The 25,922-nt window shown below is 40.9% G+C and overlaps 1 protein-coding gene across 2 annotated transcripts in view; it reads right to left on the minus strand.

Annotated features, from left to right (window-relative positions):
- FGD3 (FYVE, RhoGEF and PH domain containing 3) overlaps window positions 1–25,922 on the minus strand; it is a 348,985-nt gene that overhangs the window by 21,329 nt on the left and 301,734 nt on the right. For both annotated transcript variants that reach the window (XM_089681845.1, XM_089681847.1), the window contains exons 16-17: window positions 7,002–7,124; window positions 4,440–4,589 (exon numbers count right to left, since the gene is read on the minus strand). In XM_089681845.1, the coding sequence (XP_089537971.1) occupies window positions 4,440–4,589; window positions 7,002–7,124 (273 nt within the window). The remainder of the gene's footprint in view (window positions 1–4,439; window positions 4,590–7,001; window positions 7,125–25,922) is intronic.

A 25,922-nucleotide genomic window follows, 5' to 3' on the forward strand; every position in this document is an offset into this window, starting at 1 on the left:
AGCAATTCATCAATTCATGAATTAATGGGCTACAATGTACGGCTTGTAGTTCTCAATAAACTATGAGAGTGATGGTGAGTGCTCTCATAGGTAACTGATCTTTCTGCTCTTCAGTAACCGTCTGCCCATAAGGGAGTTATGGGCAGACAGCTATACAGACAGCCTGCAGGAGCCTGGCATTACCCTGTGATCTACTGATCATGGGTACAATGCTTTCCAGGCTCTGCAGTAAAAAATAATAAATGCAATTTTTTGTTCCTGCAGAAATATGTGCATTTATTATTTTTTCCCTAAAGGTGAACTTAGCTTTTAAAGTGGTTGTAAACCCTTACCTATACCCAGTGAAGTGACTGACCTCAGGTGATACACAGAGATGAAACAAATCCTTCTACAAGAGTTGTACCAGTTTATCTACAAGTGAGCTGTCTGTACCCTACATCCATTCAAAGTGCAGAATTTACAAGGAACTCTCAGCTCTGAAAAGCAGGGTGTGGGGAGGTAAAGTTCCACACTGTACAAGAGCTCTGAGAACTGATTGGAGGGAAGGGACACCCTCCCCTTCCCACAACACACAGGAACAGAGCTGAGGCTGTCAGTCACAGACTATGCCCTCCCCTGTCACCTTTTATCTCTTGATATTAGGAAAACTCATCAGAAGTGACTTATGCTGATAGCAGAGAAATGAAGAAGCAGAAATGACACTTAATGCTGTGTATTGAGACAAGTACACACCAGGGGCAGACTGGCCATTTGGAAAGGGCCCGGGGTCAGTAGGGGGCCCCATGAGATGCCCCTGGTACCTTTTTCATAGGCTTTTTTGAGTTTGGGCAAGGACACAGGGGCCCCATGATCCCCTATTGCCCAGGGGCCCCATGAGTTGTCAGTCCGCCCCTGGTACACACTACAGAAGGATATGCTTTGTTCATATTTTATGTCAGACTTTTAAAACCACTTTAAGTAGTTAAAGGTGACAAAACCACAGCAAACAGATCTACCTTTTTGGATTCAACCTCATGTCTTCCTTTATGGCATTTATATAGTTAAGTTGGCCATTGATAGATGGAATTTTGAACAAACATTTTTAAGAAAAGTCTTGGAAAAACATAATAATGTAAGTCTCAGAACATTTGAATGTTCTTCAAAAGATTTTGTTTGCTTTAACATTTGATTTTAGAATGAAATGACTTTATCAAACAAGGGATATTCATTTACAGATTTCTCAAGTAAAAAAAACAAACAAAGCTCACATGTGGCTTTCTTGGAAATGTACCCTGGTGTCCATTTTGTTCAGCGTGGGAGAAGAGTAGGCTAATATAATTGTGCTTGTTGTTCATCTTATGATAAGATGGACTAAAGGAACCAAAAAGCCTCCCCTTTCCCAGATCAATGAGAGGATCAAAAATGCCTTTCCACGTGCCAGAAGGTATCTACATGCCTCACTTTCATCACTTATTTCTCTGATTTGTAATGGGATATACCTTCTGTTATGAGAACTCTTTAGTGTGTTTTCCACTGGCTTAGTGCAGGGCTTTCTTGTTTCTTTTACCCCATCTCACTATAACCTAGCTGGTTATACTTTATCATTGCCCTCTAAGACCTACTTAGAGGCCATTTTTACATGCACTGCAGTGATGATGGCACAAAACCATGAAACAGGTGTATGCAGTTTAGAACTACTGCATTCGCTAGGAGTGGGGACGGGGCCAAGCCACGCTCTGTGTGTCTTATAGACACACAGAGGCGGCTCGGGAGTGAGCACTCATGAGTGCCCTCAGACCAAACACCTTGCTCTGGGAGCACTCAGCAGGGGAGAGGTGCCAGGAGCGCCAGCAGGGGACCTGAGAAGAGGAGAATCAGGGCTGATTTTTGCAAAACCATTGCACACAGCAGGAAAGTATGTGTTGCATGTGTGTTATTGAAGAAAAAGAAAAAGCCGAACTTTTACTATCACACTATCAAGAAGACACACTGTTCATCTACATAACATTCATTTTGCTTTAACTTTTGGTGACAGATCTTGCAAAATGGCCTGGCCTAGCATCGAGTAATCACAAGATGCTTTCCAGACCACTGACCAGGAAAGAAGACCTGCATGGCAGATGTTTAAGGGCACTGCCATAGGATAAAGAGTCACTGTTCATGGAGACCTCTACAACCTCTGATCAGTCCCTTGCATCTCCTGTTATGCACTTGCAGTCTCCTTATCAGGCAGGAATTGTCTGTTGCATGCAACAATTTCCTCCCAAGCATTCCCACCAATCAATGGCAGCCTATATGCCTCTAAGCAGTGTCTTGTATCTTCTAATACCCACTCACAGTCTCCTGATTGGCCAGAAGACGTCTGTTGCAAGCAACAATCCCCCCTCCCAGACACTCCCACCTATCAATAGCAGACTATAGGATGTCTGTAGAACACTCCAGAAACATCCTGTTTTTGCAGAAAACAAGTTAACCCTTGTCTTTACAAGCACCCCAATACTGCTGTACCCTCTGAATGCCATTATACCTAAAAGGCAAATATTTTGCAAACTGGGAATATCAATGAACTCTTGTTAAATACAAAGTCCTAGGCAGACCATACACATCAACTTGGCTTGTGACGTCATCACTATGCCAATCAGAAGGTCTGTTTGTTTATGCTGATTGTGTTGTGCTGGGAAAGTCCTTGGCAAATGATACACATCGACAGGGGATGTGGAGTCATCGCTATACTGATCGGAGGGTCTGTTTTTTATACTGATTGTGTTGTGCTGGGGAAAGCACTATTCTATGATTTCTCTGCGGGAAAATAATATATTTTAATAAATGGTATTATGCTACCTTCGACTTTAATTTTTTTTTTGCGAAAGAATATTTTAATGTTGAAAAGAAGATTTGGAATAATATTTTTCTCCTTTTTGGTATACGTAGAGAAAGCTGCACCAGGTGGTGAAGAACATGCTTTGCGGTGTTGAAGAATCACATTCATTATTGCACAGAACTGGTCTTACTACACAATATAAACTTTTATACATTGTTTGTTATGAATGACTTGGTTCACTTGTATGTTTAATGTAATAAAATTATTTGTTTTGTTTAATTTTATATCCGCTAGTAAGAATGAGTAGGTTAGCGTGATATTCATCGTTTACGTTTTTATTGTTGTTCATAACCTTGCTGGGAAGATTTCATCTCAAAAGTAGAAAAAAACATTTTTAGGCTTTTTTACATCTTTTTGTCTATAGATTGCATAAAAAATATAATGTTTTTGCAATATAATATGGTTTGGCCTGAAAAATAGCAATATATGTATTATTTAGTTTTCTGAAGTAATAAAGTTATTGCTGAAACTGGCCCTTAGCAAAAAAATGAAATATTGCTCTGGTTCTCAAGGTGAAACAGCTGAAGTGATTAAAGCACATGTTTACCTATTAAAAACAAAAAAACACCCCATGCCTCCCTAGATTCCTCAATATCACTAGATGTCAACCTCCCCCTTGATTGTTTCGGCTTCCCACTCTGTCTGCAGGCTATATCGGTGAAAATCTTGTACTAGACTGCTTTCATCTACACTGTATCCGATAGACTTGACTAGGGAATACTTATTATTATAATACAGGATTTATATAGTGCCAACAGTTTGCTCAGCGCTTTACAATATAACGGGAGACAATACAGCAACAATACAGTTCAATACAAGAGGGTTAGGAGGGCCCTGCTCCTTATTTTTGCCAGCATGCCTGCAGACAGTGCAGGAGGCAGCAGCTTTCAGACAAGGTAGGTACAAGGTGTAAATGCACTTTAAGGTGAATTCAGAATGTCATTTTGTTGTTGTAAACAATATCCTGTAAATAAAAATTAACAACAGTATATTATAGGCATTTTTTACATGGGCGGCAGTGTTAAACGTCACCATCCTCCTGCAAAATGATCAATGATAGACTGCTTTTCAGAGGCAGCTGTGATGAGGTTTGCAGGCATTCAGAAGGCGATACTGTCACCTCCTGAATACCTGTTTTTTTATAGCTAAAGGGGACTTTTGCATAGGTATATCACACAACAACTGTGAACCAAGTGTTTGGCTTGTGGTAGCAGTACGTTCCCATTGACTTCAAGGAGTTACATAACATAACAGAGCTGACACTCGTATAATTAATTGGTAAAGTAAAAAAGTGTAAAACGTATACCTATTGCTATGAATTACCTAACTTGGGTTGAATTTTTTTTGTTTTTTTTACAAAACAAAAATAGTGTTTTAAATATATTTTTTTTTCCATCAAAGCTGCTTCTTTCGATTTGGCATCCAATATTAAAACTTGTTAATGAAAACTGTCGGTAAAGAACTTAAGTCATACAAGAGCCGCTAATGAAGTGGTAAGAAGCAATTCTATTATTGGATTGATGCCATAACACCACACTGCTTTAATTAATATCATGTTAGTGGCTTCCTGAAAGATTACCTCTACATTAGCTTTCTTCTTAATTTCTGGGATGTCAGTTCCCCCGGGACTAGATGCCGCCGAGCTCGGAGAGAAACAGTCTTTACAAACACGATTATGACGATTGTTTTCCGCAAGGAGCTTGAATTCTGAACACTTTGCACAAATAACCTACAAGCAGCAAAGAGTACATATCAGACAAAAATAATGGATAAACAATACCAGACCAGTTTTACAAGAGACAAATAAGCATTTTACTATTAATCTGTATATACACACTAACAATGAACACCTCTTTTCTGTTTGTTAAATATATCATTGAAAGTGTTCTGTTATATCTGTGCACACAAAAATATGTTGATCCTGCCAGAAATCCAGTGACCTTGCAACTTTCAGTGTTCTACCGAGTGCTGGGATTGGTTCATCCAGTGCCCAGGGCAAGGATGTGGAACTACAGTGGGGATTGAAAGTTTGGGCACCCCAGCTAAAAATTTGTATTAATGTGCATAAAGAAGCGTGCGTTTGGAGAAGAAGGGGCACAGAATTTAATGAAAAGAACCTCTGTCCAACTGTTAAGCATGGGGTTGGATCAATCATGCTTTGGGGTTGTGTTGCAGCCAGTGGCACAGGGAACATCTCACGAGTAGAAGGAAAAATGGATTCAATAAAATTTCAGCAAATTTTGGATGGTAACTTGATGCCATCTGTGAAAAAGCTGAAGTTAAAGAGAGGATGGCTTCTACAAATGGATAATGATCCTAAACACACCTCGAAATCCACGGGGGATTACATCAAGAGGCGTAAACTGAAGGTTTTGCCATGGCCTTCACAATCTCCTGACCTCAACATAATTGAAAATCTATGGATAGACCTTAAAAGAGCAGTGCGTGACAGACAGCCCAGAAATCTCAAAGAACTGGAAGACTTTTGTAAGGAAGAATGGGCAAAGATACGTCAAACAAGAATTGAAAGACACTTGGCTGGCTACAAAAAGCGTTTACAAGCTGTGATACTTGCCAAAGGGGGCAGTACAAGATATTAACTCTGCAGGGTGCCCAAACTTTTGCAGACGCCATTTTTTTGTTTTCTGTTATTTTGAAAGTGCAAATGATGGAAATAAAATCTAACTTTTGTTGACATATTATAAGAATGTCTAATCTGTAATTTGATGCCTTTTGGAGATTTTTCCATCTTTCCTTGGCTTCTTTATGCACATTAATACAAATTTTTAGCTGGGGTGCCCAAACTTTCGATCCCCACTGTATATATAAGTAACATACAACGTGACAGTGTGAACAGGGCCTTCAAAATTTCCTATCCTAGGGTAATAATGCTGCTACTTCATACAGTTCAGAGTGTGGGTGATCTGGCCAGTAACATGCTTCCTGTATTAAAATGCCCCACTCTGGATGAACGAGCACAGAGGGAAAATTTGGACAGCAGCATTGTCAGTCTGGGAAGGGGATGGTAGTGTTAAATGTACTAGCAAATTTAAATATACTAACAAACTCCAGCTAACACCTTAGAAGCAGTCACAGCAAACTTTTTTTTTCCTTTTGGGTTAAAGCTTCTAAATAAATGGACTAATCACTGTAAGCACCCCTGATCGTGTTCAATGGTTTGTACCTGATACACCTGCTGGAGAGCTTGTTCTTTTTAAAAACAAGAGATTTACCTGCTAGATCCCCAGATAAAAATAGAAGAAAGCCTACAAAAGAAACCTATGCAACCATCACATCTAGGGTTTAATATAACTAAGTTTAGATCCCATCATAGTGGTCCTGCACTTGCAATTTGGTTGTTTTTAGTCAGCTTTCAACTGCAAATATTTCCTGGTTTCAGGAGAGCAAACAATTACATTTGGGATAGTAATCAATGGAGAACACCTTTTTTCAGTGTCTTTGAAATAAATTCAATTTGCACCCTTTTTTTTATCATTTAGACATTGAAAACTATAAGTCTGCTTTCACATATGTGCATTGCAGTAACATGCGGTAAAATGGTCATATGTGCATTACGGTACCCTTCATTCTTAATAGCGCCACAATGCATATACACGAAAAGGTAAATGCACTTGTGCTGTAGCATACGGCAATACAGAGATATTTTGTGTGTTATGGTGTGTTGTGGTATTGAGTGCTGTGAGCCCATTACTAACATATGGGCTACTTCAAGAAACCGTGTGCATTAATATACGCACAAGCGTTGTATAGCCTGTCCTTAAATAATTATGGTTGGAAATTGATTGAAATCAAGCATTGGCTATCGTTAGGTAAGCATAATAGCTGAAAATCTAAATTTTTGTATTCTTCTCCTGCACCTGGCTACCCTACCACTAAATCCTTGTGCTTGTCAAGATATATTTTATGAATCTGGAGGGCACCAAGCTAGTAATCTGGCCCCAAAACCGACAAGCACCACTGAAACAGCCATAATGCTCATGTGCCTAGTAGCAAATGCCCTAAGTCTCAGTAAATGGTGATGACGGCCAGAGTGTCCTATGTGACAAGAAGCTGCAATTATGGCTTCATGAATCTGTCTGCAAGTGATAACATAAAATCAAACCAGCTTCCCATTACTTACCGCCCCACACTGCTTGCAGTGATGTCTTCTTTTTGTAATCGAGTTAAAGGTTTCTCCACAGCCTTTACAACCATGCTTTTCCTTGTCCCGTTTTATTTTAGAAGACTTTCTAAATGATTCTTGCTGCAAAAGAAAGATGACCATGTTACGTCATTTTAAGCGGTGTATACAGAAAAGCAATGTGCATGTTTTATTACAATGTGCAAGTTGGTAAAGTTAAAGTGGTTAAACCCTTACATATACCCAATGAAATGACTGGCCTCCAGTGATACATAGAGGTGAAACAAATCCTCTTAAATAAGTTGTACCTGTTTATATTATCTACATCTGTTCGAAGTACTGACTTCAAGTCCGGACACTTTTACCCCCTTCCTGTCTAGGCCAATTTTCAGCTTTCAGCACTGTCACACTTTAAATGACAATTGCGCGGTCATGCAACACTGTACCCATATGAACACTGTACCCATTTTTTTGAGACCGATAAAACTTTATTTTGGTGGTATTTATTCACCACTGGGATTTTTATTTTTTTTGCTATATAAATGAAAAATCCCAAAATTTTGAAAAAAAGTGTTTGTCTTATAAAATTTTGCAAATAAATATTCTTTCTTTATAAATCTTGGCCAAAATGTATTCAGTTATCTTTTTAGTAAAAAACAAATAACCCAAATTAGTTAATAACCAAAAATGATAGTTTTTAAAAACTTTTTTTACATTTTTTTTTTTATATTATTTATGTTTTTTTTTTTAAACATACTGTCACCCTAGCAGTAGTGTCACCATAGTGACACTGTACTACTTGTGGTGGGTGATGAAGAATTTTTATTTATTTATTTAATTTTACACATATTGCTTTTACACCCATAAAGGCTGTAAAAGCAATAATGTCTCCTTTTCTTTGACTGCATTGAGAAATACTCTGTGAGTTGTGATTAGTCACAGCTTGTCACATGGTACAAGGCTGTTGCGAATAACCTTGTACCATGTGATCTCTGTGATCATTCACAGAATTTCACTAGTAGCAAGCAATGATGTCAGAAGTGACATCTTACTTACTACTATTCATGTGATCACTGATTGGCCAATCAGTGATCACATGATCGGAACCTCATACAGAGGTCCCGTACAGCGTTCCGCTGTGTCCCAGGGAGCGTGCACAGGCTTAAAATGCAGGCACCATTTATGAACGGCAACCCGCTCCTGCACTGCTCCTGCCTGGCCGTTTATATACATGGGCTGGACGGGAAGTGGTTAACGTTTGTCTGAGAGTTCAGAAAAAAGGGGGTGGAGAGCTGTAATTACACACTGCAGAGCTCAGTGAGGAGAGCTCTGAGAGCTGATTGGAGAGAAGAGACACACACCCCTTCACACAGCTCACAGGAACAGAGCAAAGGCTGCCCATCTGCTGGAGGTCCTTTCCCTGTTCCCATTTTTCTCTTAGTGTCAGGAAAACTTGTCAGAAGTGACTCATGCTGATAACAGAGAAATGAAGCTGCAGCCAGAAATAACACTTAGTGCTCTTAATTGAGACTCACTATAGAGGGATATGCTTTGTTCATATTTTGTGTCTGAGATTTTCACACACTTTAAAGTGATTCTGTCAAGAGTAAAGCATAGGGACTGCCATTGTTGACCTCTCATTTGAGCTCCCTGGCTATCATGCTGATGCTCTGGATCCTGAAGACTCTTCCTCCAACTCCGTCATCACACCGAGCTAGAGGAAGTATTAATATACTGATGTTGCCGCACTCGTGCTCCATTGAAAATTACAGTCCTTCAGCCATCGTGGTAGTGTTTTCTTTTGCAACTTGGTGAATGAATGATGTTGCAGTGTGGGCAAAGCCAAGCATGGCCACGCAGAATTTAAACTTGACCGTAGCCAGCGGGAAGAAGAACCCCTGGTATTCTGTAACTAGGGAGCTGTTTGAGGGTAGGGGGCTGTGGACTCTGACCATGTTTTATTCTACAACCTAAATATGTGTATAACATGAAACATAAGGTGGAGTTAACTTTTAGGTTAGCACAGCCAGGTGATTAGCATTTTCAAAAGAGCACCAACAATGGCAGTCCGCATACTTTTCTCATGACGGAATCATCTTAAGGATAATGTCCAAAACAGTGCAATCCTTAACAAACAAGTAACAAGCATCCTCTATTGCTTTCAACAAGCTAAGCCAGACATTCTCAACCAGGGTTCCTCCAGAGGTTAAAAGGTGTTCCTTGAGCAAAATGCAACTTCTGCCTCTTAGAAGAGTAACCATTGACACCAGTGATCTTTTTTAGCTACCTATAAGGAGGAATTCTTCCCAATGACCACAAATAGCAACCTTCACACTAAAGTAATTTGAGCTGTCTAGAATTATTTCCAATAATCAAGAATGCTAAAGTGCCAGTTTACATATATGCAGATTGGATGCGGTTTGAACCGCATTCAATCCGCATGACATGCAAAATAACATTGCTTCCTATGGTGCCTGTTCACATATGTCCAGTGCACTGGCAGTGCGGTATCAATGTGGATTCAATGCAGATTGGAAAAGAGTGCTGTCCAAATTCTGAGTAGTGTAGCCCTGCGTATTACAGGCTATTGACTTCTATGGGAACTGTTTCTGATTCGCATATGTGTGAACAGGTTAAAATCCTGACCTGAACCTGATGTAAACCTGGCCTGAACTGGTGAACAACTACTGTGTCAGTTAGCTGTGAAACCTGAGCTTCAATCTGCACCGCACATGTGTGAATCAGCTGTAAACGTGAGCTTAGTGAAAGAAAAAAAAAGCGAAAGATTGCTGCACCACAGTAGCAATCCAGATACACAATGCATGACAAATATATACCAGACTTGGGTGAGCTTAAATGCATTCTTACAAAAATATACATGAATATATCAACAAACATAAACCACAGATCCAAAAGATAAAGTAAAGCGCAGAGTTGTGCAAAAATTCATAAAGTGTAATACAAATTAAATACATAAAAAAGGTACAATAATTTCATCAATATGCGTTAGAAATTCACACCAAAAATAAAATATGAATGCATGAATTTCTAACACATATTGATGAAACTATTGCACCTTTTTATTCATTTTATTTGTATTACAATTTATGAATGGCGTGAATTTCTAATGCATATTGATTAAATTATTGCACCTTTTTATTTATTTAATTTGCATTACAATTCATGAATTTTTGCACTTTATTTGGATTTACGATTTATGCTTGTTGATATTTTCATGTATATTTTTGTAAAGAATGCATTTAAAATGATAGCACACCCAGGTCTATTATAGATATATAATTATTTGCAGGGGTTCCCTGAACCCAGAAAAGGTATTTCAAGGTTTCCTCCATGTTAAAAAAGATTGGAAAAGGCTGTTCTAAGCTGAAAGGTGAAATGGGAAAGTGCACATCATTGCTGTTCATCCAAATATATAATGAACATAAAACAATAAAAGAACCATATACATATAAACAGGGGCGGACTGACAACTCATGGGGCCCCTGGGCAATAGGGGATCATGGGGCCCCTGTGTCCTTGCCCAAACTCGAAAAAGGTACCAGGGGTATCTCATGGGGCCCCCTACTGACCCCGGGCCCTGGGGCAGTGCCCGAATTTCCAAATAACATATATAATAAACAGGGAAAAGGCAATTGAAATTGACAAAGTACACGAACAAGGTATTCTTTTCTTTTATTGTTGGTTACAATAAACCTGTATCCAGATATGAACACCAGTGGCTCCCCTTGGGTAAGGCTGCCACCAACAGGTTTATTAGTGTATTACATCACTTATGTAAACTGTAGGATGTTTTCCTGATTAACAAACAATTCATCATGCTGTGGTCAATGTTGCTAAACCAAGTTACTTCCCACAGATCCTATCATTTATTATCCAGCACTAGAACACTGACAAGTAGAACCTGATTAGTTGTTACAGGAATGTGTTCAGTTACAATTTACAGCTTTTTTGAAATCAGTCCCAATGTCTGCATTTATTTTGCAACACATATGTCCGGATGCATTCTCCTTTTCACCACACAACGATCTAGAGAAAGCATGATCTTGCAAGAAAGAAAGAAATTAGATGAAAAGAACAAAGCTGGTCGTAATCGCTAAGCAGTGATTAGACATGTAGACACAATCTGATCACACTCAAAAGTCTCAGCATGGCTAACCGAGGTGGAAAACAACAACAATATAAACCCATACATATGACATGGTTATCCCAAAATCAGGCTATGATTACTGACTGAGCTCAGTAGACACTTTGGCTGGCTGACATATCTCCAGTGGAGATGTTTACTAGCCAGAGGTGATTATTTCTCGTGATTGACTATAGTTCCCAATTCGAGCTTCAGCGATTCTCTGCCTTATACCCAGGCACTCCTTCAGTTTGACCATGCAAGTTGATGTGTTTTTCTATACACAGAAAACAAAATAATAAAAACAGTCTAGTGAGCATACAGTAGGCTCTAAAGGATTGCTGCTTGGTCTTGATTTCAGCCATGATCTTTAGGCAGTGGTCTATGAACAGCGGTAAACACCGCCAGACGAGAGATCTCTGGGGAAATAATTGTGAGGATATCTTATCCAATTGTTGCCGTGTTAACAAGATAAATTGGGAGTAGATCCTCTGTCTGCATCTCCCTCCTCCATCTTCGTTCAGTTAAACTGCTAAAATGTGCACTCTGATCTGGAAGGGCAGTTTTTGTTTTCATTTATGTGTACATTTTAAATGTTTGTGAATAACTTACTGGAAGTTTCATTATATTCTATTGGTCGATGGCAAGGACAAACCAGGCATGCATATTTGTAACATAAAGAACATCCAGAGTGATGAGAGGATAATTGAGTTGTATGTGTGTGTCCAAATGTCCTCTTAAAATGAACAATGTATGGCAAAATGGTTATTTATGGCAAAGCAATTTAATGTGCTTAGAGGCCTTTCCAAAGCCTCTCACACTAGTTGGTGCATTTAGCCAGGGAGAATGTCACCAGCACACCGAGGATCACCAATATGGGTCCAAACGTTTTAATGAACGATCACATAATTACAGCAAGGCAACGTTTCGGAGTCTCGCAGGACCCCTTCACCAGGCATGTGACCACATGCCTGATGAAAGGGCCCTGCGAGACTCCAAAACGTTGCCTTGATGTAACTATGTGATCGTTCATTAAAACATTTGGACCCATATTGGTGATCCGCGGTGTGCTGGTGACATTCTCCCTTGCTGATTCTGTTTGGTTCCAGCCGATGGTCACTGCAGCACCCACTTATACACACAGGCATTATTAACGCAGGAACGTGTGCATTTGGATTGTACACTTGCAGGTGCACTTAGCCGTCCCGCCTGTAGGTGGCTCTGTGCTATTACACACGAAAGGGAGTTTCATAAGAGAATTGAAACCTTAAAGTGATATTAAAGGCAAAGTTAATAAACAAATAAATAAATAATAACAAATATAATAATAATAAACTTGTCATACTTATCAGCTCTGTGAAACAGTTTTGCACAGAGCATTCCTGAACCTCCTCTTCTCAGATTCCCCGTCAGCACTTCTGCCCCTCCCCACTGAGTGTCCTCAAAGCAAGCTGCTTCCTATAGGGGCACTCGTGCGTTTGCTCCCGAGCATCACCCTATGTGTTCATTGATGCACATGGCTCAACCCCACCCCCTGCTCCCTCCTCACTGTAAATGATTGACAGCAGCGGGAGCCAATGGCTCCCATTGCTGTCTCTGAGCCACTGAGTAGGGAGAGAGCCAGAAGAGCCTCTGTTCTTATGCACATAAATGGATCAAGATGGGGCTCAGGTAAGAAAGGATGATAGTAAAAAAAACCTTTATAACCACTTTAAGGAGTCCATACAGTGCCTCGAGAAGAGAAGTGGTCTGACTGGACACTCTTTAGAGACTTCAAAAGCTATTTTGGGTAAGGGAACTTTATAAATTAGAGAACCCAAGTCACGTTGGCGATTTTCTGGTGAGTGTATGGTCATGGACAGGAACCCACTTGTGAGGGAGAGCATAGGAAAGGGTTCCTGTGGAGCAGGGGCGGACTGACTATTTGGAAACTCGGGCACTGCCCGAGGGCCCGGGGTCAGTAGGGGGCCCCATGAGATGCCCCTGGTACCTTTTTCATAGGCTTTTTGAGTTTGGGCAAGGACACAGGGGCCCCACGATCCCCTATTGCCCGGGGGCCCCATGAGTTGTCAGTCTGCCCCTGCTGTGGAGTATGATCAACTCAGGCCAGCTTGGTCATTGCTGATCCCGTGATGTTTGGAACAGAGATGTGGAGCCAGTGCGAGGTGCTACTTTCTCTTAAATACATCTTCTTAAGGAAAAGTTCCACTGCTGGCCAAAGACGCCCTCTGGTAACACAGTTGGTAAGTGTTGTACAGTACAATACTGCACAACTGTGTATATACTGAATATATCTATATACCTGTGCCAAAGACTGTGTGCTTGTGCTGCACAATAAGAATGGCTCATATAAAGGATATTTTGCATTGTACAAAGCGTGTAGCCGATTAATCCCAACTTAGGGTATCTATCTTAGACCCTGTCTTCACACAGCCGCTGGCCTGACTTTGGCTGCCATTACCTTTCATTTAATACCGAACAAAAAAAATGTAAGGTAGCACAATGCTTCCATTATGAATTCAAAGGCATAGGTGTTCTGTATTCCTTACACTTCATGTCTTGTTCTAATACCCTTCCTGTCATAGGGTAACAACCCAGCTCCTCCAAAGATATAGTATAGTGAGTGTTGTCACCCTAGGACAGGAAGTGTGTTACTGGCAAGATGACCAGCTTAAAAAAAATAACCTGATAAAAAAAGAACACTAATGCAGCAAATGCTAGAGAACTGCAACATATTAAAATTAAATTGCATTTAGATACACTTTAATATATACTCGCGTTATAGGGGCTTGGCTGAAGTCACACCAAGGGCTGTCTGTATCAATATTTTCATACATCAGCCCTAAGGCCCATTCATTTGGCTTGTTATATGTCAAGCACAAATGTGGCAATACATACTGCACTCAATCAAACATCTGCCACGGCTACTCTCACCGTATGAAAGCAGATTGGTCACAGCACAATATATGCTGGTACCAGTATTCCAGATTTTAGACTGGGCTTTCATTTTTCCCAGAAACAAGCACTGCTAGGAAACGTGGTAGTTGTAAGGCTGGTCGCCATAAAACGTGCACTGTGAGGCGTCCATCATTCTCTATACTTTTATGGCATTTTCAATTTAGATGGAGCCGCCAGCTGTGTACTTCCAGCTTATTACAATGTATCAATTCTTTCTGGCTTAATACCAGTCACTTTAATGTGCAATGAGTCATGGGCCACAAAATGGAGACGTGACATGTAATCCGTCTGAATGAGATAGATGCCTACCCGTAAATAATGTGCAAGTGCAATGGCTACATTATAAAAGACTCTGAAACATTTTGTAATAATAAAAACTTCCAAAATGTCACCAAGGACCTTTAATAGACTGATCACAAAGCTTTTCATATCCCTGAGAGCTGATATGAGCAAAAAGCAATCATAATTGGATAAAAAGACGGCCATCATCATTTCAATTATTCATTATTCTCAGCGTTCCAGCAAGTAAGTGACTATTACGACAGAGAAGCTGGTTGTGGGATAGCACGTGATATGTAATTAAATAGATTATTGTATTAGAAGGAGAAGGCAGTGGTTTCCTAGGAGTGGCTATTGAAGTGCAGTTCCTACATACGACCATCACTCACTGGCCAAAGCAGTGAGACCCATCTGATAACCCTGGGGCCACAAATGGCTTTTCTTCCTAGGGACTGACATACTCTCTGCAGCTGCTGCACAGTTGGTGTGACACAGTTTTCAGCTAAACTAGCACAGTAGTATTGACACCACAAAATGTTCCAAAATAATTTTAAACACACCCAGAAAAATAATGTATCCTAACTAAAAAAATATAATTAATAAACTTGAAAAACACCTAAATCTATTCTACCTTTTGACTTGAGGGAGGGAGAGAGAGAGGGAGGGAGAGAGGTGGAGAGGGAGGGAGGGAGAGAGAGGCAGGAAGGGAGGGAGAGAGGGGGGAAGGGAGAGGGGGAGGGAGAGAGGAGGGGGGGAGAGAGGGAGGGGGGAGAGAGGGAGGGAGGGGGGAGAGAGGGAGGGGGGAGAGAGGGAGGGAGGGAGGGAGAGAGAGAGGTGGAGACGGAGGGAGGGAGAGAGAGGCAGGAAGGGAGGGAGAGAGGGGGGGAAGGGAGAGGGGGAGGGAGAGAGGAGGGGGGGAGAGGGAGGGAGAGAGGGGGAGAGAGAGGGGGGAGAGAGGGAGGGAGGAAGAGAGAGAGGGGGGAGAGAGGGAGGGAGTGAGGGGGTGAGAGGGAGGGAGGGAGGAAGAGAGGGAGGGAGGGAGGAAGAGAGGGAGGGAGAGCAAGAGAGAGGGAGGGATAAAGGGAGGGATAAAAGGAGGGAGGGAGGGAGGGAGGGATAAAGGGAGGGATAAAAGGAGGGAGGGAGAGAGGGATAAAGGGAGGGAGGGATGAAGGGAGAGGGGGATGAAGGGAGGGGGAGGGGGAGAGGGGGGAAGGAAGAGATGGGAGAGAAGGGAGAGATGGAGAGAGAGAGAGAGAGAGAGAGAGGGGGGGGGGATAAAAGGAGGGAGGGATAAAGGGAGGGAGGGATAAAGGGAGGGAGGGAGGGAGGGAGAGAGAGAGGGAGGGAGAGAGAGAGGGGGGGAGAGAGAGAGGGGGGGAGGGAGAGGGGGGGAGGGAGAGGGGGGGAGGGAGAGAATGGGGGGGGGAGAATGGGGGGGGGAGGGAGGGAGGGAGAGAGGGAGGGAGGGAGGGGGGGAAAGAGGGGGGGAGAGGGAGGGAGAGAGAGAGGGGGGGGGGGAGAAGGAGGGAGGGGGAGAGAAAGAAAGAGAGAGAGAACAAGAAAGGCACTCAAGATAGAGAGAGAACATAAAAGGCAGTCAGATATGCTGCAGTGCAAAGAGTAATGCTGATAGGAGTAGAAAACAGTGCAAGAGAGATGAGCGATTTCTCCTTTAACTATCTCATCACAGGGTGAAAGTGAAACTGCAGTAGAAGAAGATTAGGTCATCTGTCCTGCTGTGCACATATACTGTATGTATTTATAGTTAATTTAGCCATCTGCCTGGAGTTCAGCTTCAGGGCTCACTCACAAGTGCATACTCATATTTTCTGCAGGAAAGAAAAGTTCATGCTGGCAGAGCTAGAGAATCCTGCACAAAATATGTGTACTCACATAAATCTGCAGATCTACCCATGTAAGATCTACAGCTATTTTTTTTGAGCACAGCCAAAGGCAGCACACATTTTCATACTGTTTGTAGACAGCTCTTGCCACCCAGGTTTGAGCCCACCCATTTGCCACCGCACAAATGCATTGCTGGGTGGTTGAGTTTTCTGTGCTGACAGTGTTCTCCCAGCACAGAGACTGAGCTGTCAAAGACAAATCCTGGTCTGGACTAACGTTTGGTAGCCAGGGAGGCTGGATCCCCATAATGTGACCACTGTGACAGCCGATCCTTCCTGCCCCCCAGGTGTTCAGAACTTTTTAAAGGGAGGTCAGGGTGGGCAGGAAGGGGTTAATATTCTGGGCAGTGTGTACACCACTCCCACAGATCAGCCCCTGCTGCAGCCTCTTAAAGCTTGCTACAGTGTTATAAAGTTGCTAAAGTTACAGTGTTGCAGTCAGATTGCTGAGGAAGAGAAGACTGAGGAGATGCCTCTTCCTGCCAGCAGCAGACTGAAGGCATAAGTCTCCTAAGGTTTTAATTAGGGCAGACATCCTAAGTCTAATATGAAAAAAAAAAAGTGGCAAGCTTAGTCACATGTCACATCTTTCTACATATGTCTGCGGCCAAGGGGAATGTTTAGAGATGGGGATGGGGATGACAGCTATGATCTGTGGGTCAATGACAGCAGTGTGTAGTCTGCCTATGCCTGCCATACATGGCTCAAAATGTATCTGACTCATACTGAAACAGCCAAAATTCAAGCCATAGCTTTCCCTTTCGACACCGCCTGGCTCAGTTAACATCAGCTGAAAAATTTAAGGTGATGAGTGCATAATTGCCTGCCTAACAGTAACTGCAGCCAATCAGATGCAGCTGCTGTCTGGGTATTCAGACAGCCGTGAGTGTCACAGCTGTCTGAACACAGATGATGGTAGGAAAGATTTCCCTATTCACATCATTTAGCAAGGATGGTGGAATCCATTAGCAGAAAAAGAATATATGGCTAATTTTAGGCTGCATGTTTGGGGAAAGAAAGAGTGCCTTTTATGGTGTCCCTAGGCTGATAATTTACTGGCCTGGTCAACAAAATTGGGACACATTGCCAATATTTTAACAGGAAAGATACCACAAGGCTGTGCAGTTCTGACGCAGCATTTACATCTGCAGCTTCTGGAAAGCTTAGATGGAGCCAGCAGAGTACTCTGAAGAGAAGGGGGCAGAGTCTAGGTCAGGCTGCTTCATAATGAATAATGGCTATCCTGACACAGCCAGTTCCCCTGGAGAATGCTGGACTAATAAGTGTCCTCAAACAATTATTGGGCATCCATTACCATTGCATTGGACTTCTTTATGTATGAATTTATTCCTTGATGAGGACATCTAGTGCCCAGTCAGTGTTACTACAACTTGCTATTTCTGTATTTGTTAGTGGGATAACCCAGCTCCCCTGTCTGTTGGAGCTAGTTAATCTAGTCCTTTAGACAGGCCCCTCCATTATTCTCCATGTTTCCTCAGTGAGCTATTAGCTATCATAGCAGGCATAAGGCTAAGAAGATATTTGACTCTTTACATGTCAAATGACACTTAAAGTGAACATCCTCTGTAGTGCATTGCAGCCGATCTGTACCATGTGATTAGCTGTGGCCAATCACAGCTAATCACAACAAAGCAAACTGAATGAATCGATTTCATTCAGTAAAATTCTTGCTTATAGCTGTGAAATTCACTGCTATAAGCGATCATACTGTGTAAGAAAAAAAAAATCCTGATCACTTCCCCAGAGTAGTACAATGGTATGGTATGGCATGGTATGGTATGGTATGGTATGGTATAGTAACATTATATTGCTCTGGTCATAGTAAGTTAAACAAAAAATTGCAAAAAAAAATAAAATAAAATAAAAGAAGTAATAAAGAAGAAAAAAGGGTTGAAAAAAATCATTAAAATAACCCTGTACTGCACTAGTGACAGTATGTTAAAAATAAAAATTGTGACTTTTTTGTATTTTTCCAAAAAATTATGACAAAACATTACAACTTCAAAAAACTCATCATGCCCTTTACTAAATACCTTGGACTTTATAAAGCACTCAACAGCGCCAAAGAGCATAAAATATCCAGCAGCTGGAAATAATACTGCCCCCTGGGCAGATAAACTATTTATATAAAATCCAGTGTTCAATATACTCTCCACAGTCCTTTAATCACTTCCAGTCCGGACACTTTCACCCCTTTCCTGTCCAGGCCAATTTTCAGCTCACAGTGCTATAACACTTTGAATGACAATTGCACGGTCATGCAACACTGTACCCATATACATTTTTTAGCATTTTTTTTTGAGACAGATAAAACTTTATTTTGGTGGTATTTATTCACTACTGGGATTTTATTTTTTTTTGCTATATAAATGAAAAAGTCCAAACATTTGGAAAAAAAAGTGTTTTTCTCATAAAATTTTGCAAATAAATAATCTTTCTTCATAAAACTTGGCCAAAATGTATTCAGCTATCTTTTTAGTAAAAAAAAAATAAAAATAACCCAAATTTGTATATAACCAAAAATTATAATTATTTAAAAACATTTTTTTACATTTTTATTTTATTTTTTTTTAATTATTTGTGTTTCTTTTTAACATACTGTCACCCTAGCAATACAGTGTCACCATAGTGACACTAATACTTGTGGGGGGTGATGAAGATTTATTTTTCATTTTTTACACTGATTGCTTTTACACCCATAAAGACTGGAAAAGCAATCATTTCTCCTCTCTGGCTGCATTCTTGCAGCCATTGAGAAATACTGTGAGAGCTGTGATTGGTCACAGCTTGTCACATGGTACAAGGCTGTTGTGAATAGCCTTGTACCATGTGACCTCTCTGATCATTCACAGATTTCACAAGTAGTAAGCAATGATGTTAGAAGTGAGATCTTGTTTACTTCTCCCAGGGAACGCGCACATGCAGTGAATGCGGGGGCCGCTTATAAACGGCAACCCGCTTCGGCACTGCTCCTGTCTGGCCGTTTATGTACATGGGCCAGACGGGAAGTGGTTAAAAGTCCATATATGAATAATAATATTCTCCTTATGCTCTCACCAGACAAATGATGAAGTAAAATGTGTGTATCCTTCAAAAACCTTCTCCTAGTTATCCTCTTCATTCAGAACTTACTCCCAAAAAACAAAAGTACTAATATAGCGTAGTATGCCTTTAAATCATCCACAATAGAATAAAACTAACATGGAATAAGTGACCATATCACCACAAGTGTATATTCTATCCACCGCCTGTGCTCCGTACCTTACCCTTCAGACCAGGCACCTTACCACACATCACAAATGGCTCCACGGTACTCTTTATCACTTTGTGTCTCCAAGCTCCTTCTGTGTTCCCAGGCATCCTAGGAAGTCACGTCACGTCAGACGCAATCCAGAAGTACCGCAGCAGCCATTTTGGAGAAGGTTTTTGTGTCCGTTTTAAATGTAAGCATAATTTTAAAGGTAAATAAAGTGCGTTTATGTACTGCTGCACTATGGTCCCTCGGATTTAATCGTATATACCTGGAGTTTATGGTGATGCTGGGAACACGGAAGGAGCTTGGAGACATGAAGTGTCACTTAGTCCATGTGAGTTGTGTTCTGTACTGGATTATTTATGATTTAAAGGCATATTACACTATATTAATACTTTTCTTTTTTGGGAGTAAATTCTGAAGTGGATATCTAGGGGAAGAGTTTTGGAGGATACACATATACGCATTATGTTGATGCAAGAAGTTTCCCATCTGAAGGTAATGGTAAACATTAAGAAAGGTAGATGGCTATTGTTATCATGTGGTAGAGATTTTGGCACTTTTTTCACTTGCAAAGAGAGCACAATAATTTACTGTAAATTTATACCCTCACCAGCCACTTTATTAGGTACTCCTGTTCAATTGCATGGCAGCACAGTGGCTAAATGGTTGGCACTTCCGCCTGGCAGTACTAAGGTCTATGGTTTGAATCCCAACCACGGTGCCACCTGTCTGGAGTTTGCATGTTCTCCCTGTGCCTGTGTGTGTTTTCTCCAGATACTCCAGTTTCCTCCCACACGCCAAAGACATTCTGGTAGGTTAATAAGATCCTGTCTAAATTGTCCCTAGTATGTGTACATATGGGCGGCACAGTGGCTTAGTGGTTAGTACGTCTGCCGTGCAGTAAATAGGTCATGGGTTAGATTCCCAACGATGGCGCCTCCTGTATGGAATTTGCATGTTCTCCCTGTGCTTGCGTGGGGTTCTTCCGGGTACTCCGGTTTCCTGCCACACTCCAAAGACATGCAGGTAGGTTAATTGGCTCCTGTCTAAATTGTCCTAGTTTCAACCCTGGCCACGTGGGATCACCTGCATGGTAGGGGTTGGGGAAAGACCTGGGAACCTACCCTGTAAAATAATTGCTAAGAGAATTCATGGAAAAAGTCGCTTACGAGTGACGGTCCATACAATCGCCAAGGGTCGGATATGACTGAATGGATAGAGAGATGTGTATGTATGAATGTAAGTTAGGGACCTCAGATTGTACACCCCTTGAGGGTTAGGGACTGATGCGAATGTACAATAAATATATATATAAAGTGCTGCGTAAATTGACAGCGATATATAAGAACCTGTAATAAATAAATAGAAATGGTAACACAAATTGCTAATCAGCCAATCACATGGCAGCAACTCAATGCATTTAGGCATCTAGACTTGGTGAAGGTGACATGCTGAAGTTCAAACCGAGCATCAGAATAGGGAAGAAAGGGGATTTAAGTGACTTTGAACATGGCATGGTTCTTGGTGCCAGATGGGCTGATCTGAGTATTTAAAAAACTACTGATCTACTGGGATTTTCATGCACAACCATCTCTTGGATATACAGAGAATGGTCCGAGAAAGATAAAATATCCAGTGAGCAGCAGTTGTGTGGAGGAAAATGCCATGTTGATGTCAGAGGAGAATGGGCAGACTGGTTCAAGATCATAGAAAGGCAACAGTAACTCATGTCAATATGGACCAAAATCTCTGGGGAATATTCCAACACCTTGTTAAATCTATGCCATGAAGAATTAAGGCAGCTCTGAAGGCAAAAGGGTGTCCAACCCCATACTAGCAAAGGTGTACCTAATAAAATGGCCAGTGAGTGTGTACATTTTGCGACATACTATACTATATGCCATTTTTTTTATTTTCATGTCACTTGGGAGTATGTGCAATGTATAGGACAGAGATAAAGAGGAGAAGAAAATGTGTTAATATACAAGGCTTTATTTCATCATTTGTCTGGTGAGAGCATGAGATTATTACTATTCATATATGGACTTTTAAAAGAATGTGGAGAGTATTCCGAGTGCTGGATTTTGTGCAAATAAATACCTTATACTGTCTAAAAAGGGGTAATTTGGGGGTTATTTGTACTGTCCTGGCATTTTAGGGCCTCAATAAATGAGATAGGTCATGAGTACATCAAGACTGATCAATTTTCAGATATACATCATAGTTTATAATTTTCCTACAGACTAAATAATAAACACTGATTTGGGTTATTTTCACCAAAGAAATGTAACAGAATACATTTTGGCCAAATTTAAGAAGAACAATTATTTGTTTGCAAGATTTTTCAACAGAAACTAAGACAAACATGGTAAAAGTTTAGTCTTTTTTTGTTTACGTGGAAAAAATAAACCCCATTGGTGATTAAATACCACCAAAAGAGAGCTCTATTTGTTTGAAAAAATGATAACATTTTAGTTTGGGTACAATGTTGCATGACCGCGCAATTTGTCATTCAAAGTGTGACAGCGCTGAAAGCTGAAAATTGGCCTGGGCAGGAAGGGGGTAAAAGTGCCCGGTACTGAAATGGTTAAGCATAAAATGGTCGACTTCTGATAGTTAAACACATGGCCTGGCTGTTGCAATGGTTTTTATTTAGAGTAACTGTATCATTTATCAAATCTAAGTGCATCAGACCCAGTATTAATTAGGACCTCATTTTTGAGTAATTAGAGCAGAGTTCCTGAAAAGTCATTACTGATTGCAGATTATTATGTTCTGAAGGTTACAACAATCACTTGAGAGAGCCGAGTTATTATTGGAATGACACGTACCATCAACCATGACTGCACTGCCTGCAATCACAACTCCTTTACAGTGACAAATACAAAATATCTAGAGCCAGGGGTGAGCAGAGGTTAGAAGCATTTCTCTAGCTGCCCATCACTGCCATCAAGTGGTCAAATTGATTATACACATCATACAAATCTGTCTCATCAAATAATGATTGCAGAACAGGAAACAAATCCCCTAATCTCTGCCAGAGCCACAACACACTGCTCTGAATTATTTGTAATTGCATGCAGCTCTTAGTCTGTATTAACCGATTTCATGGCAATCCTCTCAGACAAAGGAGTCTGACATAGAATTCCTGGAATTAATGTTTTATGCACATCTGACCATCTATGGCATACAACTAAATACATAATCTATATGGAAACAGTGTCAAAAAGTACCAATTCAAACTGATGGCCAAGCCACAGATCAAGTCCTGGTGTAATGGTGCTCAATACCAGACCACACCAGCACTATGCTGCCCTAGGCATGCAGAAACCATAACTATTCTTCTGTACAGGCTACACTCCTTTCTTTAAACCATCTCACTTTTTTTTTTAAATGAAAACAAGAACATGCTATTAGAGACAGAACACTGTCTGCAAGCTACCCTGGGCTATACAGTACACTAATCAAGATAATGTAGACATAGAGCAGGTGGAAATATGTAGTTGCCTGAGACTTGTGACTCCTCTAAGCAGAATTATTGTCTACTCCTAATATTAGTTATTGTGCTGGATTAAGTGTCCAAAAGTGTAAAGACAAAGTGGAATAGAAAAACAGTATATACTACTTAAAGTATATGTAAACCCTTACTATGTAAAACAACCCATTCAGATTAAAACAGAAATGAAAGGCAAAACATGTGTGTATAGATATAAAAAAAACATTTTAAATACATTTCCCCTCTCTCCCCCCCCCCCCTTGTTTTATAAGTGATCACATACCCTCTAAGCTTGTTATGCAGCTTAAAACAAAGAGCTGGGAGAGGAGAAAGAGCAGCAAACTGAACTCCCAAGTAAATGGTTGCGCAAGGGGGATGGGAGGGAAGGCGTGTCAGCAAAAGTATGAACATTGGAGGAGAGCACACAGAGAACTGACCATGCTGTGTTCTCCTGTCTAGTGTAGTCAGTTTTTATTAGGAAAACACTGGGGACTAGCAGGAACACCAGGGATTTCACTTAAAGGAAGCAATACAAAGAGAAAAGGATACTTTTTCATACAAGTACATGGTACAGCAGGCAAGTATATGGAATTTGGGGATTACATACTCTAATTCTATGATTTTTGTACCCTGATTCTTTAGGGGTTGGCCTTTGTGTAACTTACAGTAAATAAATCCTTGACTGAAATAAAGTAATAGGATTCATAGCATCCTATTTAGCCAGCGTACTTGCTAAATCCTTCATTTTATTTTCATAGTCAAAGCTGTGTCTGTCAAACATAACTCCCCTACAACCTAACCTCCTATTGAAGTCTTAGTAACAGGATAAAAAGGCAGAAATTCAGCTTGAACAGCATTAAAGTAAATTTGTCATGAGAAAAACAGCTGGACCACCATTGCCAACTTCCCTGTGAAAATGGCAGTTGTTAGGTAATAGACTATTATCCTTTCCCACAGGCTCCAATACTTTCTGATCCTATAAAGAATGCAGATCAGGAAAAGTTATTAATGTGCCCTTGATGTGGGTCAGTGACTCAGTACTGAAGAAATTGGGAGGGGAGGGCTGGAGGAAGATGAAAATTTCCTGCATTGGTAACACTAACAAGGTATTTTGGGCTGGTGGCTCTTAAAAAACACTTCACCATTTGGACATCTTTCAGAGAGGGACCTGCAGTCAGTGACAGCTCCAGGGCATTATATATACTGATTTCCTTTGTGGCTTTTAAATAGATGGTAAGCTCTAAGGAGCTTTAAATTTGTATTGTAATTGTACTGGCTGCCCTTTTGTTGTAAAGCGCTGCGTAAACTGTTGGTGCTATATAAATCGTGTATAATAATAATATTAATAAAATGTGGCTGAATGTCGGGAGTTACAAAGGAAGCTTATGATGGAACAGAAATCTGTTCCTACCATAAAAAGGCCTATTTGGCTGTGTTTGTCACCCAGGCCAAAGCTTTCCAGTCCTTAAGCCCTTCGCGCTGACATCACACAAATATACAGCCTCACAGAACTGGACTTTTTTCCGTGGAGCCGCATATTTGGGTACCTGTCTTTGTGCTGAGAGCACGCCGCATAGCACACTACCAGCACAAAGACCGGGGCAGGGGGGGACTGACCATGTGGAAACTCGGGCACTGCCCGAGGGCCTGGGGTCAGTAGGGGGCCCCATGAGATGCCCCTGGTACCTTTTTTATAGGCTTTTTTGAGTTTGGGCAAGGACACAGTGGCCCCATGATCCCATATTGCCCGGGGGCCCCATGAGCACACTGCCCCTGGACCGGGGTGTCACTGAGAGCCCCGCGTCCAGTTCTAACGATCGGGACCCGGGACTCCCGATTCCAGGTCACATGATCATTGTGATAGCCTCTGATTGCCTATCACAGTGATCAGTCACTGTACAGCCCGGCCCCCTTGTTTTGTTTTTTTTCCTCTCTATGAATGGAGGAGAGAGATACATAGTATCTCTCTAACTCCTAGCATAGAGGGGGAAATTTTTTTGTTAAAAAAAAAAATAAATATATTTAAAAAAACAAAAGAAAAAAAATACCTAGATCAATGTTTGATCTAGTTCAATTCCAGGGTAAGTGTTTGGGTCAAGATCAGGATTTTTTTTTTTTAATTGGTATCAGTGTCACTTAGTGTCAGTGTGTTTTAGGTAAAAAACAAAATACACACTATTGTTTCTGGGCTGTACTACGGGTAAAAAAAACCCCATACACATATATGGTATCGCTGCGATTGTCAAGAGCTGGAAAATGTATTTTGCATTGTCCTTTGTTGGTAGGTTATGGTAGTAACAAGAAACACAGCTAAATTAAAAAAAAAAAAAATTTTTTTACTATTTTGGGCCAGATTTCCTTTGATAATAAAACAAATCATGGAGGTATCCATTACCATTTACCCCCAAATGAAAGCTCAATTTGTCCTGAAAAAAAACAAGGTATAATCCACCTGGATGTACAAAGTAGTTGTGATGATATGTACGGTTTTACTAACACATGTCAACATTGGAAAATTGTGCTTAGGCATTTAGATTTGTTTAACCCTTAGGTGTGAAGGGGTTAAAGACAGTCAGTAGGACAGCAAGACAACAAACAATTTCAGTAGAGGTAAGCAATGGCAGTGTCCCTGTTTCTTTATTTGCAGGTTACCTTTAAAGGCAAAGTTCACCTTTATAACGTGTTATATGTTACACCTGTATTTAGGGTGTAACATGCAATATGTTCCTAATTCCCTCCACCCTCTGAGCCCTCCCATCCCCTTGACAGCATTCTGGGATTCTTCTTCCCTGCAGCCACTGTTACATTTAAATTTGGCGCAGCTGTGCTGCACAGCCATGTCATTCATTCATAGAGATCT

The sequence above is a fragment of the Staurois parvus genome, unplaced genomic scaffold, assembly GCF_062004578.1.
Source record: "Staurois parvus isolate SC_StPar_1 unplaced genomic scaffold, SC_StPar_1.0 ptg000282l, whole genome shotgun sequence".
NCBI lineage: Eukaryota > Metazoa > Chordata > Amphibia > Anura > Ranidae > Staurois > Staurois parvus.